At 41.4% G+C, this 16,043-nt stretch overlaps 3 protein-coding genes across 4 annotated transcripts in view; 2 read left to right on the plus strand and 1 right to left on the minus strand.

Moving 5' to 3' along the window:
- Positions 1 to 24: 24 nt before the first annotated feature.
- Positions 25 to 3,920, minus strand: illr4 (immune-related, lectin-like receptor 4). The gene is made up of 8 exons (XM_084032970.1): positions 3,805 to 3,920; positions 3,606 to 3,683; positions 2,526 to 2,660; positions 2,179 to 2,256; positions 1,689 to 1,742; positions 1,410 to 1,561; positions 536 to 660; positions 25 to 447 (listed from the first exon to the last, which is right to left on the minus strand). Exons 1-8 carry the CDS (start codon positions 3,884 to 3,886, stop codon positions 258 to 260), a joined length of 894 nt encoding a protein of 297 aa, XP_083889096.1. The 5' UTR covers positions 3,887 to 3,920; the 3' UTR covers positions 25 to 257.
- Positions 3,921 to 4,637: 717 nt separating this feature from the next.
- ak2 (adenylate kinase 2) lies at positions 4,638 to 13,651 on the plus strand. Of its 2 annotated transcripts, XM_084032114.1 has the most exons (7): positions 4,638 to 4,836; positions 6,466 to 6,591; positions 7,253 to 7,363; positions 8,718 to 8,812; positions 10,133 to 10,205; positions 11,058 to 11,277; positions 13,454 to 13,651. In XM_084032114.1, exons 1-7 carry the CDS (start codon positions 4,738 to 4,740, stop codon positions 13,459 to 13,461), a joined length of 732 nt encoding a protein of 243 aa, XP_083888240.1. In that variant the 5' UTR covers positions 4,638 to 4,737; the 3' UTR covers positions 13,462 to 13,651. The 2 variants fall into 2 exon arrangements, with proteins under 2 accessions (XP_083888240.1, XP_083888239.1); XM_084032113.1 differs by lacking the exon at positions 13,454 to 13,651 and having other exon boundaries at positions 11,058 to 11,318.
- A 924-nt stretch (positions 13,652 to 14,575) lies between these two features.
- Positions 14,576 to 16,043, plus strand: part of rnf19b (ring finger protein 19B) — a 26,422-nt gene continuing 24,954 nt past the window's right edge. The window contains exon 1 of the mRNA XM_084031800.1: positions 14,576 to 14,792. The gene's annotated coding sequence lies outside the window, so the exon portion shown is untranslated. The remainder of the gene's footprint in view (positions 14,793 to 16,043) is intronic.

Raw genomic sequence — 16,043 nt, forward strand, 5'->3', positions numbered from 1 at the left:
TGTACTTTACTAAAAGAGAGTATGTTTGTTTTGGTGGAAGTAGTTTAATGCATTGTTTGCAGGTGGCCCAAGCTGTAGTTACACAAATATAGAAGAAGTTAGCCGCACACTCGCTCACCGTCTGTCAAGTTACATTCTGTTTGTCTTTGACACTTAAACATCCAAGAAGCATTAATCTTTGATTACATAGTTAGCTGTATTAAAATAACATTGATCCACATTTCTGCATCCGCTACCAGTTGAGCTGAAATGCGTTTTCAGAGGCACATTAAACGTAATGTCCTCAGTGGTTTGTCACAAATACTTTTGTGACTCCAACTGCAAGGTCCGTCAGACCAACTGTCTGGGCTTCCGTCGCGGTTCCCCATCCTCCCACAGTCCTCTCCGTCTACATATTCGTTATTATCTCCATGAAAGTCGTCTGGCTCATGATTAGGACCCCAAAAGCTGAGATAAAGAGAAAACTGGTTAAAACAAAAAAAGCTTGTGACTTTTATATTCACAAATAAATAAGCAATAACTTTCACAGTCAAACCTGAGGTTCATCGGTGAGTTGTCGACCCACAACCATGTGTCCTCCTCCTTGGAGTCCGTAAGTCCGATCCAGAACTTGAAATCTTGATCATTAATTTTATCTGTCAGGTTACGTGCCAGGAATATCTTCACAAGGATAAACACAAATATTCATCCGGTCATGAAAAGTGTGGAAGAGTCTTGGAATACGAAAACAGCATTTTCTAGGCTTGTAGAAGTTTTTTTTTTTTTTTTTTAAACCCGAAGAACCCAGAAAGTTTTGTGGCGCTTCACAAATACCTGCTTCATAAAGAACAAGTGCTTCAGTTTAGATCGCTTGAGATCTGAGATCGTAGGCTGAACAGCTTAACGTTAGCATAGATCGGAAACTTTTCTTTTTGTTGAAACACAAACAATAAACATACATGAGTATGGCAGGGCTTAAGGGCTGAATTAAACCATAAGAAGGGATTAGCCGTTTAAACAGTTATAAAATGTAAAATTGTTATGCGTCTTTAAAGCTTTGCGATTTCAAGAGTTAATGTATTGTTGCATTTCATTTTTAAAAAATCATTGCATAAAGGGTTTTTTTCTTATAGACTTCCATGCAATCAGAAGAGTCGCCCCCTGATGGCCAGCAGACAGAATGCAATTTTAAGGCGCTTAAAGCATTGGCTTCACTAATCAGAACTGGAGCTTGCAGCCTGCATGGTACTAACAGTGGAAGTCTGATCGAGACTGGCCAATAGAAACATGACAAATTAGCCTCAAAGTTGTGGAAAAGTCATGAAAACATGTTGCACTTTTCTGTGCTGCGGGACGATGTTGATTAATGTGGAAACGTGGAGATATGACGGATCACATGATCTTCACGAGCCTGCAGCTTTGTGTTCTACCTGTTCCTCCCTGGTTTCTATCTTAACCAGATCTCCTCCTCGCCGCATACACTCCCGTCTGCTGTCGTTCCAGGATGACCTGATCGTGGTGAAATAATAGCACTTCTCTCCATGTTGCAGCCAGTCGTCTTCACACTTTGGACACGAGATATCTTTGAAGAGATCACAGCAAAACCTTCTGTCAGGTTCGACAAAGCCCTGTTTACATTTGTGTGATTTGGAAGCTTTGAGTCTTTAAGCATCTGAGCAGAACGCCAACATAAGACATCCATCACTTACTTGGTTTAACTTCAGGTTCTGGGCAGGTTAGCGGCACTGTGTTGTTTTTCTCTGCTGTTATGAAATAGATTTAACTGTCATTATATAAACAAAAGATACATAATCAACACATTGAGATCAAAGGGTATATGGAGGCACAGGAGTGCCACATTAGAGATAAATGTGTAGATAAGAAAATAAATGTGGAAATATAAAGAGAAATAAACAAATACATCTTTTTTTAAATATGAAGAGAAATAAATGTGTAAATACAGTATAGACAAATAAAATATGAACAAATTATAAGCATTGAATTTATTTTCACTAATATGATCATTTTTCTGTATATTTTCCTATTTTACAATATTAAACATGTTTAAATTTCCTCTTTCTATCTTTTTTTTTAATATATTTACTTAATCTTTTCCACGTCTTTAATGTGGCACTCCTGTTACTCCATAGGTTTAATACAAAATGTTTTTAAAGTGACCTTGCAGCCTACGACTCTTACCTGTGAGATTTTGTACGACAGCATTCAGCTCATTGTTCAGATTTTGGAGACGTTCCATATTTTGTACGTTTTCATGAGCTCATAAAAAAAAAGCAGAAAAGAAAGTATGTTTTCATTCCAAGATAAATGTACTGATGTTTATTAATATGGAGAGCTCTAGGTAAAAATTGGATTGCCAAAAAACAAGATTGAAAATGTGACATTTGTTGCTGATTTCACGTTTAACCGTTCTGATAAAGGAATAAAACTGAGCTTCGGTCGCCTTGGAGCCTCCGTTTCTATTCTTCTAAACCACCATCAGATGTTATAAATGAATCTAAATGAATCAAAGAGGTTTGCAGACTCACAGTTCAGAGCCAGAGCGATGCATGCAGCTGCCAGAGCGATGCATGCAGCTGCCAGGAGGACACTGAGGACGAGTAGGGCCACTCTCTCTGATGTGAATTTTGATTTTCCATCTGACACCAGTTCTTGTTGGGAACCTGTTGAACAGCAGAAGTGATGTACATGTGTACAGTGGGCTTCATCCAGTAAACTGCTTTCTTAAACATTTTGCAACCAGAAACTTGGCCTGAACCTGGGGTCCTATCTGGTGTGGTGGACCCCGGCCTGAACCTGGGGTCCTATCTGGTGTGGGTGACCCCCGGCCTGAACCTGGGGTCCTATCTGGTGTGGTAGATGTATACACAGTATAAAGTTGCAACGTGCACAGCATGTATGACGCTAATATTAAACTTGACAGACAAAATGTGACTAAACATTATGCAAATGTGGTTCTTCTTTATGGTCACTTCCTCATTTCTTCTTAACAAAACTACCTTGTTAACAAAGCTATTGACAAAACAGGAAAGTGTAACCATATATTTGGCAACCATGAGTTTGAGAACAAATGTTTGCTCTGTATTCGTTTCTGCAACTGACTGACATCATCTGTGACAATACTTTCACACCCAAAATGGCAATTTTCCAAATTTTTTCTCAAACTAAATCGTTATAATTCAATAAGTTACATGAGGATGTCATATTTTAAAGAAGGAAACATATTTTCGTTAAATTACTTACATTTTCAGACAGTAATTTTTTTTTTAGTACATTTCTCAAATGTACTGTTTAATCATTTAACAGGTGCTGGAGATACAGTGGCATTAAAATATATTTGTTTTTATATCCTATTATGAGTGTTTGAGCCATAGAGATGCTTTAGGGGCAAATAATGACTTCCACTCCAACAATATTCTTCTACGTGCTAGTAAGGTAACATTTCACTGCACACATTAACATTTTTCTAGGAAATAAAGTTGTGAACTTCTTTTATACAAATACAGCCTTTTGATTCCAGGCACCTGCACCCAAAGAAAGCACACATTAATAATTAAACATGCTGGTGGCTGTTCACCTTCCTATGTATCATTTATGTTATTACCCACCAGGAAGCTCAGTGGACGGCTTATTCTTCGCAAAATTGACTTCAGAGTAAGTGGTTTCAACCGGTGTGGAAGCAGCCCCTGTGACACAAAACACAAAGCTTTCTGTTGAATGATGTATGCTCATAAAGTGTGAGATTAAACATTAGAATCCATTAAATCTTTGGCAAATGCAAAAAACTACCCAGACAGACTGACTCACCATTGGTGTTCCCCGTCTTTTTTGTGAACTTGACGTCCGAGTACAAAACCTCAGGCTCTTTAGACATAGTCGCTGTGGTCATCAGTGCCTCAGTGGGAGAACTCACAGCATACTGCTCAAAGTGGATTCTTCCTGTAAGAGCCGAGGATGGGCAGGGCTTTATAATAACTGTTGCCCAAGTTTGTTTGGGTTTTTTTTTTTTCATTCATTAGGTCATTTCACTTCTCTTTTGTTCAGAAAGATTTACCATGAATGTTATAAACGAGTTATATTCTGTAAGTGATTGATCATATATTATATGTTATTCATAGGCTTCAGAGAGGAAGTCCATCCATCCATCCATTGTCTACCGCTTATCATGTATTCAGGGTCGCGGGGGGGCTGGAGCCCATCCCAGCTCAGAGAGGAAGTGTTACTACAAAATAAATCATTAAAATACAAAATATATTAATTCTTAAGAACCTTGTGTGTGTGTGTGTGTGTGTGTGTGTGTGTGTGTGTGTGTGTGTGTGTGTGAGAGAGCGTAATAATAAAAAATAGTCAAATTCATTGTTTGTTTTTTTTTATAACTGCTGTGTTTGATTTACTTAATAAAACAAACAAACAGCACAACACCAGGAAGATAATGATCAACAATAAAAGCACTAATATAATAAAATCAAATGTAAAACTCAACATTTCGTATTGAAGCCTTTGTCGGACGTGACACAACGAAGCGTCACACGACTTTAATCCAATCAAAACACACAGTTAGGGACAGAACAGTCTGTGGGCCAATCAGAACTCCGTATTTCCCAGTCGGAGGCGGGGCTTCACCGTGGTAGCTGAATGGAGGCGGAGGCGTTTCCTTTCCTGGACTCGGCTGAAGTGTCACCAGGACGACACGGACAGACTTGAGCAAAGTTTCTGGCCTGGTGGTCTGCTGGTCTAGACATGGCCCCCAGCACGCAACTGAAGGAGAAGATAGCCGATGTGCAGGAGGGGATCCGTGCCATCCTGCTCGGACCACCCGGAGCCGGGAAGGGGACTCAGGTGAGACAGCTAACGAAGCTAGCCGTTAGCCGTTAGCGCATGGCCGGTCTGGTATAAGACCTAGCTAATGCTAATGCTAGCCCTAACTTTACCCGGCATTAGGTTACCCGTCAGCGTCTGTGACTACAGCGCTCACAAACACACAGCTGGACAGTTTGTTAAGCTGGGTTTTATTGTTATGAAATGTGTTCATCAGTTTCATCGTGAAGTTAGCTGCTATAATAACCTCATTACTATCAGACACATCAATAAATGTCTACGTTTCCACACGTCTGAATGAAGCTACTTTAAAACCATGGCGTCAGAAATTAGCTTCATCTTTTTAAACTTTATTTTACGTTTAACACACGTCAGTGCAGAGTAATGTAGTGTGTTTAAATAGCAGAAATAGTCCAATATGTGCAGTGTATATAATACGCCAATGTATGTGCAGGGTGAGCATGAACATGGCCAGCTGTTACCATAATAGTAGTCATATTATAAAAAACCTAAATAGTGAAATGAGTCATCAAAATGAATCCAAAGCTACTTTTTAAAGGCATTTAACTGCCTTTTGCCTCGAAGAATCCAGTTGATTTATGATTTATTCATGATTACATCATTCAGATTTCAGATTATTTGACATGCAGCCATCAAAAAATTGAGCAATGACCTCTTTGACTTTGTCCTCTGACATCTTCACATGACGTAGCACTCTCAGTTCTCACACAATAAGTAATTTTAAGAAAAAAATGCAAATTGAATTGTCCTTTTCATTTGGTCGGTCAAAACAAGTAATTTCTAATCTGAATTTAGGATTTTCATAATAGCTGCTTTTGTCTTTCTAAATAAAGACTTTAGATTTATTTAATTTCTTGTATTGTTTGATTTAAAAGAAAAATATCCATATGCAGTAATGTAGAAAATTAAGGATGCAGTATAGTGATATGCATCAATAATAGTTGTTGACAGGTGAATGTTAAATGAATCATGAGGTCAGTGAAGATTCACACCTCTAATTGCCTCCACACAGCTCTCAACATGGTGACGGCTGAGCCGGCGGCTCACAGCTAACGGGGCTCATAATGCAAACCAAGGCAACAGTGCTGACACTGTTTACCTGAAGGGGAACCAGAGGGTGCGTCTGTAATTAATGTGAGCTCACCTGTTTAACTACAGGTAGATTCCCTTCACTCGCTATGGTTGGCTGAGAAATACAATCAATTAATACAGAATCAATACATCGGCCTACAAACACTGTTGTTTGTTTGCTATGGAGCACTGTTTGTTTATGTCAAGGCTGTCCCTAAACAACCAATAATTATATTATTTACTTTCCCGTTGAGGTTTTGCATGTTGATGCACATCCTGTCCCTGGTTTGACTGTAATAATAATTAAGCAGGGAACAAATCCATGACCTCATTAGTAGAGGAAGGTTTCTTCCTAATAACTAGTTGACTCATCAGTCATTAGAGTTGCTGAATTTGCCTGAGAGCTGGCTCGTTCTGCAGAACTATAAATCACTTCTGCTGAAAACGTTTTAGTCCCGCAGCCAAAACACACAACCTGACAAAGTGGAAATCCACAGCCAAACGTTTTCTAAATCTGCCTTTTGATGATTCAAAACGTCTCCCTCCTCCTCCCTGCAGGCCCCTCGGCTAGCCGAGCAGTACTGCGTTTGCCACCTGGCCACAGGAGACATGCTGAGGGCCATGGTGGCTTCAGGCTCGGCGCTCGGCAAGAGGCTCAAGGAGACCATGGATGCTGGCAAACTGGTAACGTCTCTCTGCTCGTCTGCTTCTCATCGTCTCTGTGTGTTGTTCTTTCTCGGCCCCTTTAGCCTTCTCTGACTGTGTGTGTTGACGTTGCAGCCTTTCATGTCCGGTCCCACGTGACGACATGTGTTGTTTGTCCTCAGTGACATTTACAGCTGAAGTGGCTGAAACACAAGAATGCAGTGCAACAAGTGTAAGACGGCAGACCTGAGAAAAGTTAGAGCCCCGCCGTATATGGAGAATATCTGCACATGAAGGCAAAAATACATGAGACTGTGAGCTTTTCTCTTTGGAGTCCTGGAGGAGCTAGTGCTTTGCACTTCCTGTTCCCTCGTCTGGGAGTCGATGGCCCGATCCCAGTGTCTGTACTCGTGACTTTACAAGTCCATGATGGTCTGCCTGTCCTACTGTCAACTCTGACATTATAATGCCATTATAATTTGTGAATATTTACGCTTTTATGTGTCTTAAAATGACATTACTCTGCCTTTAGCCTAGCATTTGTGACGTGAAGTCATGTGACCATGGTGTAGCGCCGGTTGCATTTACGCTTAAAAATCATTTAAAAAGATAATCATGCTAAACAGAGAGCTTGTTTAGTCTGTATCGTCTTAATTAATATTATTTATGGATGAGAGAATCATCTTTTGTTCACCTGCAGGTCAGTGATGAGATGGTCGTGGAGCTCATAGAGAAGAACCTGGACACGGCGCCCTGCAGGAACGGCTTCCTGTTGGACGGATTCCCTCGCACAGTCAAACAAGCAGAGATGGTTAGGATTTAATTTGATGCCATTATGTGAAATAAAACTGTACGGAGGAGAATTAATGAATCAAAATAGAGTTGTAGGTCACAAAATAACTTTAAAGGTGCCATATTGTTAAAAGTGAGGTTTTCATGTGTCTTTATTATTATAAAGCAGGTCTAATTGCTGTATAAATAGCAAAAAAAAAGTATTGACACCCAATCCATGGAGAATACCACTGGATGAGAGCAGGACGGTCTCATTGACTTTCTTGGCAAACAAACAGGAAATCGCGGCGCCTGTAGAGAAGTAGTCTGAGCATGTAAAACCACAACTTGTTGTTTTTACTTTTAGTTTGTGTACAGATTTGACAAACAAGAAACAAAATGTTTGTTATGGTGAGTCTTGGAGTTCCTGTTAGATTTATTGTGGATAGAGCCGTTTCCTCCCATCCCAGCTCTCGCTCCACACTCTCCATGAGTGGTATCGATCTCTCACCCAGCTCTCTACAAGAAAGTAAATAATCCTATTTGACAAAACTATTTATTTCATTTAGATGAAGTGCAACAAATACTAACTGTACAGTTTAAAGAGAGGCTAAAATTCTAGCAAGACAAACTGTTACTGACTTATCATTTTACTTTTTTCAATATTTTCATTTCTTTTCTTAAATTGCAGAATTTTAACTTCTATTACAGGTTCAGAAAGTCTAAATCCTTTGCTAGACGGGAAAACAACTCAAAACTATTGTTAATTCTCAAATACAGTTGTTACTCAAATAGACCATGTTGCACATAATACACTTGAAAACATTACGTTGGAGTAGCATCAGAGTGAAAGCCATGCCATTTGTTGGGACAGATGGCAGCTTTTAAAAGTCCAAACAATGTCTTTCATTGAGATTTGTACCATTTAAAACTCAATAAAATACCAAAACATTAATCCCAGAATTAAAATATCAGTCTTGTTTTTTCCCATTATAAAATTAATAAAAACCTATTTTCTGCAAGTTAAAAGAAAAATGGGAATAGATCCAAGAACAAGGAGGCTTTGTGCTGAAGTATGATCGGGGGAATAAAGGCATTTCTATAGTAGCATGTTACATAAGGCAGAGTTTTCTCTTGTTTTTAAGCAAAAAGGTGGAAAAAAGGCCGGTCACTAATGTGTCTGTGCTTGGATGAATGTTTATTACATTATTGAGAATTACATTTTTCATCAAAGGCAACACATTCTTATATAATGTATAAAACAGACATTGAGGTGATGGTTTTATTGTTAGTCATAACACTGTAGAAACGTTAGAAGAAAAGAAAGAAAGCCTTTTGGTCCTGAACAATAGATATCAGATGTTTTATGTTTGACTGGTGTTTCTCTCTTGCAGCTGGACGACTTGTTGGACAAGAGACACGAGAAGCTGGACTCTGTGATCGAGTTCGCCGTCGATGACTCTCTGTTGGTCCGCAGGATCTGTGGCAGGTAGGAACCCGCGTGAGACACGATGAATTATTCAAGACCAGGGAAAGGGTCCAGACTATTTAATTTCCCAGGCACAACAGTCGTCTATGAGTTCCCAGGATGCTGCCTTTCCTTTTGGCTGAGAAGCTCCTCATTCTGTCTGCATGTTGAATCCACCCGGGCAGCTGGATTGATTCATGTGAACAGAAGAGTGCGGGACGGGGAGATAATGCTGGAGAGAAGTGGAGCGGGCGATTAACCAGGAAGGTAGCCGGAGGGGTTAGAGAGCGTCCTGCAGCTGGAAGGTCGCTTAATGATTAGGTAGTTGGCGATTCGATTCAAGGACAATATAAAACCACGATTAAATTCAGTAACTTGTAACCAAAATTCTATATCCATGAAATAAACATGCAATAATGTGAGTGAGACTATCTGTATTCTTCTGAAAGGTGAAAAAATAAACAGACAACAGAATTACTTATTAAACATATTTATTCTATAAAGTCCTGCATGATATTTTATGCTGAATACAAAAAATTAATTAAACATTGCTCAGTTATTTTGAACATTTTCCAATAGACTACATGATTCCTCACTTGCAGGTTGAGTTACTCAAAATGTGTGCACATGCGGCTTGTCGGTAAAGTTGCATTCATGTTCTTTTTGTTGTTCTCTTATTGTGATGACTCGACATCGCGTCCTGTAAACCACGTAAAGCCATGCCTGTGTGTTACAACATGAGGATGTATGTACCAGAGGCAGTAGTGCCTCGGCCCAGCTGGGCTTGGAGCCGTGCAGGCGGGGGCGATCCTACTAACCTCTACAGGTTCAGGCCTGAAGAGAAAACATTTAACAACAACTTAATTAACAGTTTCTGCTGCTGTTCTGCCTCCTATTGTGCAACAAATCATTATGTGCACAACTGTTTGGAAACCGTGATGTAACACGCCGTGCTGTGATGACACTGACCCGCACATTGAACAGGCAGACGAGTTCAGACCTTGAACACGTGTCTCTCCTTTTTAGAGAATGTGCGTTGTGAAATCATTTCTTAGTCGTTGCCCTCCTTTTTTTCCACATTACGTTATCTGCATGCCACGCTGAATAGAAAACAGTTATTTTACGACGATCTTTCTGTCCGTGGGGGTCCTTTTGTGAGGAGGCGGCCGGCCGCTGCCTTTTCAAACGCAAGTAGGACAAGGGCATTATGTGGGCTGTAAAAAACGACGCTTAGGTAGTAAGTGAGTCACTGTGGTTGTCTAACTTTCATCAGTTGCCTCTGCGCTCACTCCGATTTTCTTTTCTGTCCTTGCCCCGTCCTCCTCTCCTCCGTTTCCCCAGACTCATCCATCAGCCGAGCGGCCGCTCCTACCACGAGGAGTTCAACCCCCCCAAAGAGCCCATGAAGGATGATGTAAGTAGTTTCACCATCAACCCACCCAGAAACCACTTTTGTCTAGAGTGCCATCTACCTAAAAATACATGCCAAGCTGCCAACTGACCATCACACAGACTTTAGTCCTTTGACGTAGACTAAGTGTATAAAATGTTCAGGACATTTATTCTTAATAAAAATACATCCTTTGATTAATCTTATTAAATCAGGATGCACCTGAGAGCTGTTTAATGGTACGCTCTACCCCGGCAGCTACCGAGAACACTGGTTTTTAGAAAGTCATGACAGGGTTTTTAAGGTTGTCCAGGCTGATGTCGGCTGAAATCATTACACTTTTAAGGTTTTATATTAATTGAGTGAGGCTGTTTCACTAGATGCATCCTCAAAAGCTTCATCGTAGACACCCGGTCTCGCCTCAGGTGTTTGCAGGTTTTGTCCTCGGGGTGGACAAGCTTTTGTCTCGGGTTGTTGCTGGACTTGAAGTGTACAGGAATGTGGTTGCTTGTTTGAATATCCTCCCGAGTTTCTCGGAGACACCAGCTCAGTGTGGAACGACTGCTGATGAAAGCCCAGTTGGGGTATCCACAGGTTTCTACAGCCTCCCTGATGTGTTTTTGCTCTTACAGAGCTGCACAGTCGTGTTTCATAAGGCCGGGTTTGATCTCCTGGCTCAGAAAGAAGGCTGTGATTTCTAAAAAGCTCCTGTTTTGTTGACGAACACAAAGAGGGGTTTCAGTACGGCGGCACGTAGCGAGAAGGATAGAGTGACGCTTGATCAGGTTGCTCTGTGTAACCAGGAACTGACCTAGTTTTAGAGGAGAAACACGTTTTATTGTCGTCCCTCTTCTCATGTGTTTTCTCTGCACTCAGCTGACAGGCGAGCCTCTGATGCGCCGCAGCGATGACAACGAGACGACGCTGCACTCCCGTCTGGACTCCTACCACCGGCAGACGGTCCCGCTGGTGAAGTACTACAGCGCCAGGGGCCTGCACACGGCCATCAACGCCGCCCTGAGCCCCAGCGTCGTCTTCGCCTCCATCGTCGCTGCCTTCTCCGAAGCCACGGAAACCCCCGCCCGCGCCGTCGCCTGTAAAGACCAAGTGTTCTTCATTTAAACAAAACCTTTTCCATCCTTCCCGTATGCCCTCCAACGGCTTTCCTTTTTTCCCCCGCCCTTCAAGGGTGGAGATTACACAAGAGTCGATCAAGTATCACAGCGGCAACAAAAAGTAACTTTGCTGAGATGTAAACGTGGACGATGGAGACCCCGCTGGCATCAGCAGTTCAACAAATGACCAGTAATCCACCGGTGTGATCCCTGTTGTAGAAACAGAAAGGATTTAAAGTGGTGTTTGTTTCCATCTTCATCACAATTAAGTCTTAAATAGAACAAATGTAGAAATAATCCCCAAAAAACCTCTCGCTGCTGCTGCTTCTGCCTTTCATGAATGTAGAAACTATTTAATGTTATGATATTTAACAGAGCAGAAAGCCTTGCATGCTTCTACAGATACTTTTCACCAGAAGGTGAAAATGAAAATATGTTGCATATTGTCTGCCTTCGCTGGACAGGTTTGCTCTTGTTTAATCCAGAACTGTCCTCTTTTTTTCTTCCTCAGCCTCTCATTCTTGAGCACATCTGCTGGCTACGTTTCCTACTCTTTTAATTCCTTAAAAGTATCAGACACACACAACCAGCCAGGCATTATCAGCTGCCTTTTTAATATTCTTTAATATTCTTCGTTATAACTCTGAAACTTGCTTAAGAATCACGTAGTATCATTAATCCAGTGATGGTTGGCTGTACATCCTGGGATACATTGTAACCAGGTAGCCATGGTTAATTGGCCTTACTTTTAATAATGCTAATTTGCCAATATTAACAAATATAACAATACAAACTGTGTGTATTTTATCTGAGGGCGCCCACAGTGTCAGACTTTAAAAGTTGTGTTGAAAATGTGTTTCAATGCTGCTGATTTAATCTCCCGCCTCAAATAATCAAAGATTTCAAACGATGCGTCAGTTGGAGACTTTAACCCCCGACCTCTCAGGTCATACTCCCCTTTCTTCGTTCTTCCTCTCCTCCTCTTCCTCTCTCCGGACTCCACGAATGACCCTTTCTGGACCTTAGCGACGCTGCTCTGGTTGAAAATGAACTCGGCTTTTGATCGTTGAATCAACATGCGCTTCACTGTGAAGCGGACCGTTCCAAAGTATATGAGTCAGCTCCCTGTGGCTCCTCGCCATCACTGACTGTGTAAAAGGTTTACAGAGTGGCGGTGGCACCATGCTGCCGGCGTTTCCCTCCTGCTGGTGCATGTGATCTCCTGTCTTGTCTTTTCTCTGGAAGCGAATTAGAACAAACCGTTTCTGGTGTTAAGTGTTTTAAGCCATTACACGAATGTAGAGCATTAATTTCTCTGAACTTAATGTGAAGTTTGTGTTTTAATTGGGAAGTGTTTTTTTTTTTTCTCTCTCGCTCCACATCCCTGTCGGGAGTTCAGAGGCCTGCTGCCTTGTTGACATCACAGTTTGTGTGAAGTGAACTGGATCAAAGAGACCTGGAGGATGCTGGTCTCTCAGGTCCGCCAGGACAAAAAAAATCCTGCTCGGAAATGTTTTGAATTCAGGCTTTTGTTTCTGCGGCTCCCAAAGGTGTCTTTTTCGCCTTCTTTTTGTTCTGTAGGTGTGGACTTGCAGGACTAGCTTACTGTGTTGTGTTCCAAGAAAATGTTCTCCAGACACAATGTGGGGAAAAAATCTTAAAATAACTGAAGTGATGATCCCCCTCCTCCTCCTGTAATAACTCGGCCTCTGAACTCCCCTCTGAGGATCCCCCCCCCCTGGCTGGTGTTGGTGTTCGGTGGAAATGTTTTGCATGCGGACTCAGTCACTTGCACTTTCCCTTGAATACTGATGTGTCCCGTTTCTCTGGAGGGTTGTTGTGATGAAAAACAATAGCAGATGTTCAGGAGGCCCAACAGGCAGATTTCAGTCTCTTATTCATTCAGTTTCCTTTAATATTCCATCCTGTCGCTTCCTTGTGTATTCTTCCCTCTTTGAAAGCTGTGAATGTATAGATTTTAATAGAAATTGTTTGTTTTGTTGACCCTACAATGAATGTGACTTCTAAATGTGCACTTTAAGGCGGACTCTGATTGCGCTCGGAAGCCTTTAAATGACTAAAATAATGCCGTTGGTCACGGCTTGTTTAATTTGCTGTCATTCACCCCAAACCCCTCTTTGTCCTTCTCTCTTCCAGCTGGTTGAATGCTGAGCCGCTACGATGCCACCGAGGCGAAGGATTGGATTTGGCAAAAGGTCTCGGGTGGGTGGACGGACGGAGGGAAGGAAGTAGAGGGAGTCCTGAATGTTGAGGTTAATTTTGCAGTGGGGCTCGTAGTTGTCATAATTCCTCATGTTTCCTCTTCTAATAAATCTCATGCTTTCATACCGTAAAGTCATCACACTGTGCTTCTTTTATTTGTTTGATGTCTGATGAGAATTCTTTGATGATAATCTTGGTCTGGTGAGGAAACACGTTTGATTGTATGCCTCATTTCAACAACGAGCCAGATTTAAAGGATTACCAGGCTGCAACTGTAAAAAACACAGTCAAGGTGTCAAGGTTAATTACTTGCAAATGTGTACATGGTACATTTTTCTCAACTTTGCAGGTAAAGATTTATTGTTGAGCACGTTTCCTCAAACGGATGAAGTAAGGAGGATTAAAAAAGGCATCAAAACAAGAAACACAAGGCAATTATGAAAAGATAAGAAAACTTAATTAATAAAATGGGAGCTCAAAAGAAGTGAAATGTTGAGTTAATTTGTTAAGTGGCAGAGAAGTCAAACACTCCTTCAGCTTTGAACATCATAACAAAATAATATTACTGGTTTATTCCTCTTAAATGCAGCCTATTTTATAAAGGGTTAGGTATAGGGTTAGGGTTAATGTATAAAATGTAAAATATGAACCTGCACAGTAACATAAAGGGGTGAAAAATGTATGTTTATGTAGGCTATAGTTATAGATACCGGTATGTATATATACGTGTGTGTGTGTGTGTGTGTGTATGTATGTATGTATGTGTACATATATATATATATATATATATATATATATATATATATATATATATATATATATATATATATATATATATATATATATATATATATATATATATGTACTGTTGATTTCAACACCAGTAAGTTTCCTTTTCTTTCTTATTTCCTTCTAACTTGGGATTTATTTTTATTTTTTTTACCGTAAACGTTGAACATTCCCGAGGGGCGGTGACGACACGGGGTGGGGTTTCCGTATTGTTGACGGCGTGACGTCACCGACCGGGGCTTTCCTCCATGATGTCAGAGGGCAACGGCGACGAAGACGGCTGCGAAGGGGAAGAAGCGGAGCGAGGCTAGCTGCGGAGATCAAACCCGAGTTTCTGCGCTGAGAAAGGCCGGACGTCACCTACCACGAGCCGCGCGGCGCGCGAGAGCAGAGAGGCGGGCACGGCAGCGCGCGAGGAGCCGAGAGAGAGCCGTCGCATCGCTCCCCAAAGCCTCTGCCGTCGAAGAGACCGGTGCGGAGCGGGGTAAGTGAACGCACCACGGCTGCAGCTGCTGGTCAGACATGGATTTAATGAGCGCCGCTGCTTCTATGACAACGTGCACACAAGGATACAATGTCACCTCAAAGAGATCCGTTTAAAGCCTCCTTCTAGGTTTATATTCAAGAGCGTCACAGTCACAGTATCTGGATCTGCCAGCCTCCTAAAATCACCAGAGAGGGAGAGAGGGGGGAAGCATCTCCACGTAGGGAGGATGCAAATCAGGGTCCAGTCTCAGGCTGCTGCACGTCTGCAAAGAACCAGAAAGTCTAGAAACAAAATGTCTTCAGCTTCAGCTTCAGCAGCCAATGTCCAAGTCACTTCCAGTGCTTTTGGCTTTTGAAACACTCCCCCTGTGCTCTCTGCCACTCCCTGGTCACTGTTTGACCATGAGGACATGCTGCTGCTTCCTGGGAAGAAATATCAAATAATCAGAGTGAGTTTGAGCAGAGAGCCAGTAGAGCTCAGAGGAGAGGAGGTGTTGTAAAACCCCACAGACGCTCCTATTATGTGAGTATCTTTTATTTGTGTTTGGAGGACAGATTATATGATCGTGCTACTCAGTATGGAAAAGGTGTGGTGACATTTTCCAGCACCCTAATATTTTGGTTGCCTTGGCGAAGAGACGGCTGACATAATGTCAGTTTTTTGTGTAAATATTGGGGCTCTAAAACAGCCAGCTGATACTGTAGTGAGTGTTTTAGACTGTAATTAAATAGCAGCTTGAATGGTGATGAGGCATAATCAGCCGTTCTACTTGTATGTGGTTGTTTAGCTATTTAAGCAGGACGTGTGTGTGGTCTGATTTGTTCAGATGTAACAGATGAGCACAAGTGAGGCAAACGGCAGATAATCATGAGTGTTTGTTCTGGAGGGAGATGAGCTTCACGGAAAGTTCTGACCATTTAAAAAGAAATAGCAAATATTCTTCATGACTTAACATGTGTCGTGACAGTGAACGCCACACAGCTGGTGCTCCCTTAGAGAACAGATCTGCTGTTTCTCCCATCATTTATATATAAATATAATAACATATCATATTGCAACATCTCCGCCGATAAAAAAAGAAATGTCATGACATAAAAAAGAGTATTCATTATTAATTTCTAACCAGATTCAGTGTAGTCCATCATAAATAATCATTAAAGGTTGTTCATGTTTTTTAAAAAAATGCATTGTCATGATAATTAGACATTTTGACATGTCATAGTAGGAAGCAGCACAGGTGTATCTGAT

This window comes from Eutrigla gurnardus, assembly GCF_963514095.1.
Source record: "Eutrigla gurnardus genome assembly, chromosome: 17".
Lineage (NCBI taxonomy): Eukaryota > Metazoa > Chordata > Actinopteri > Perciformes > Triglidae > Eutrigla > Eutrigla gurnardus.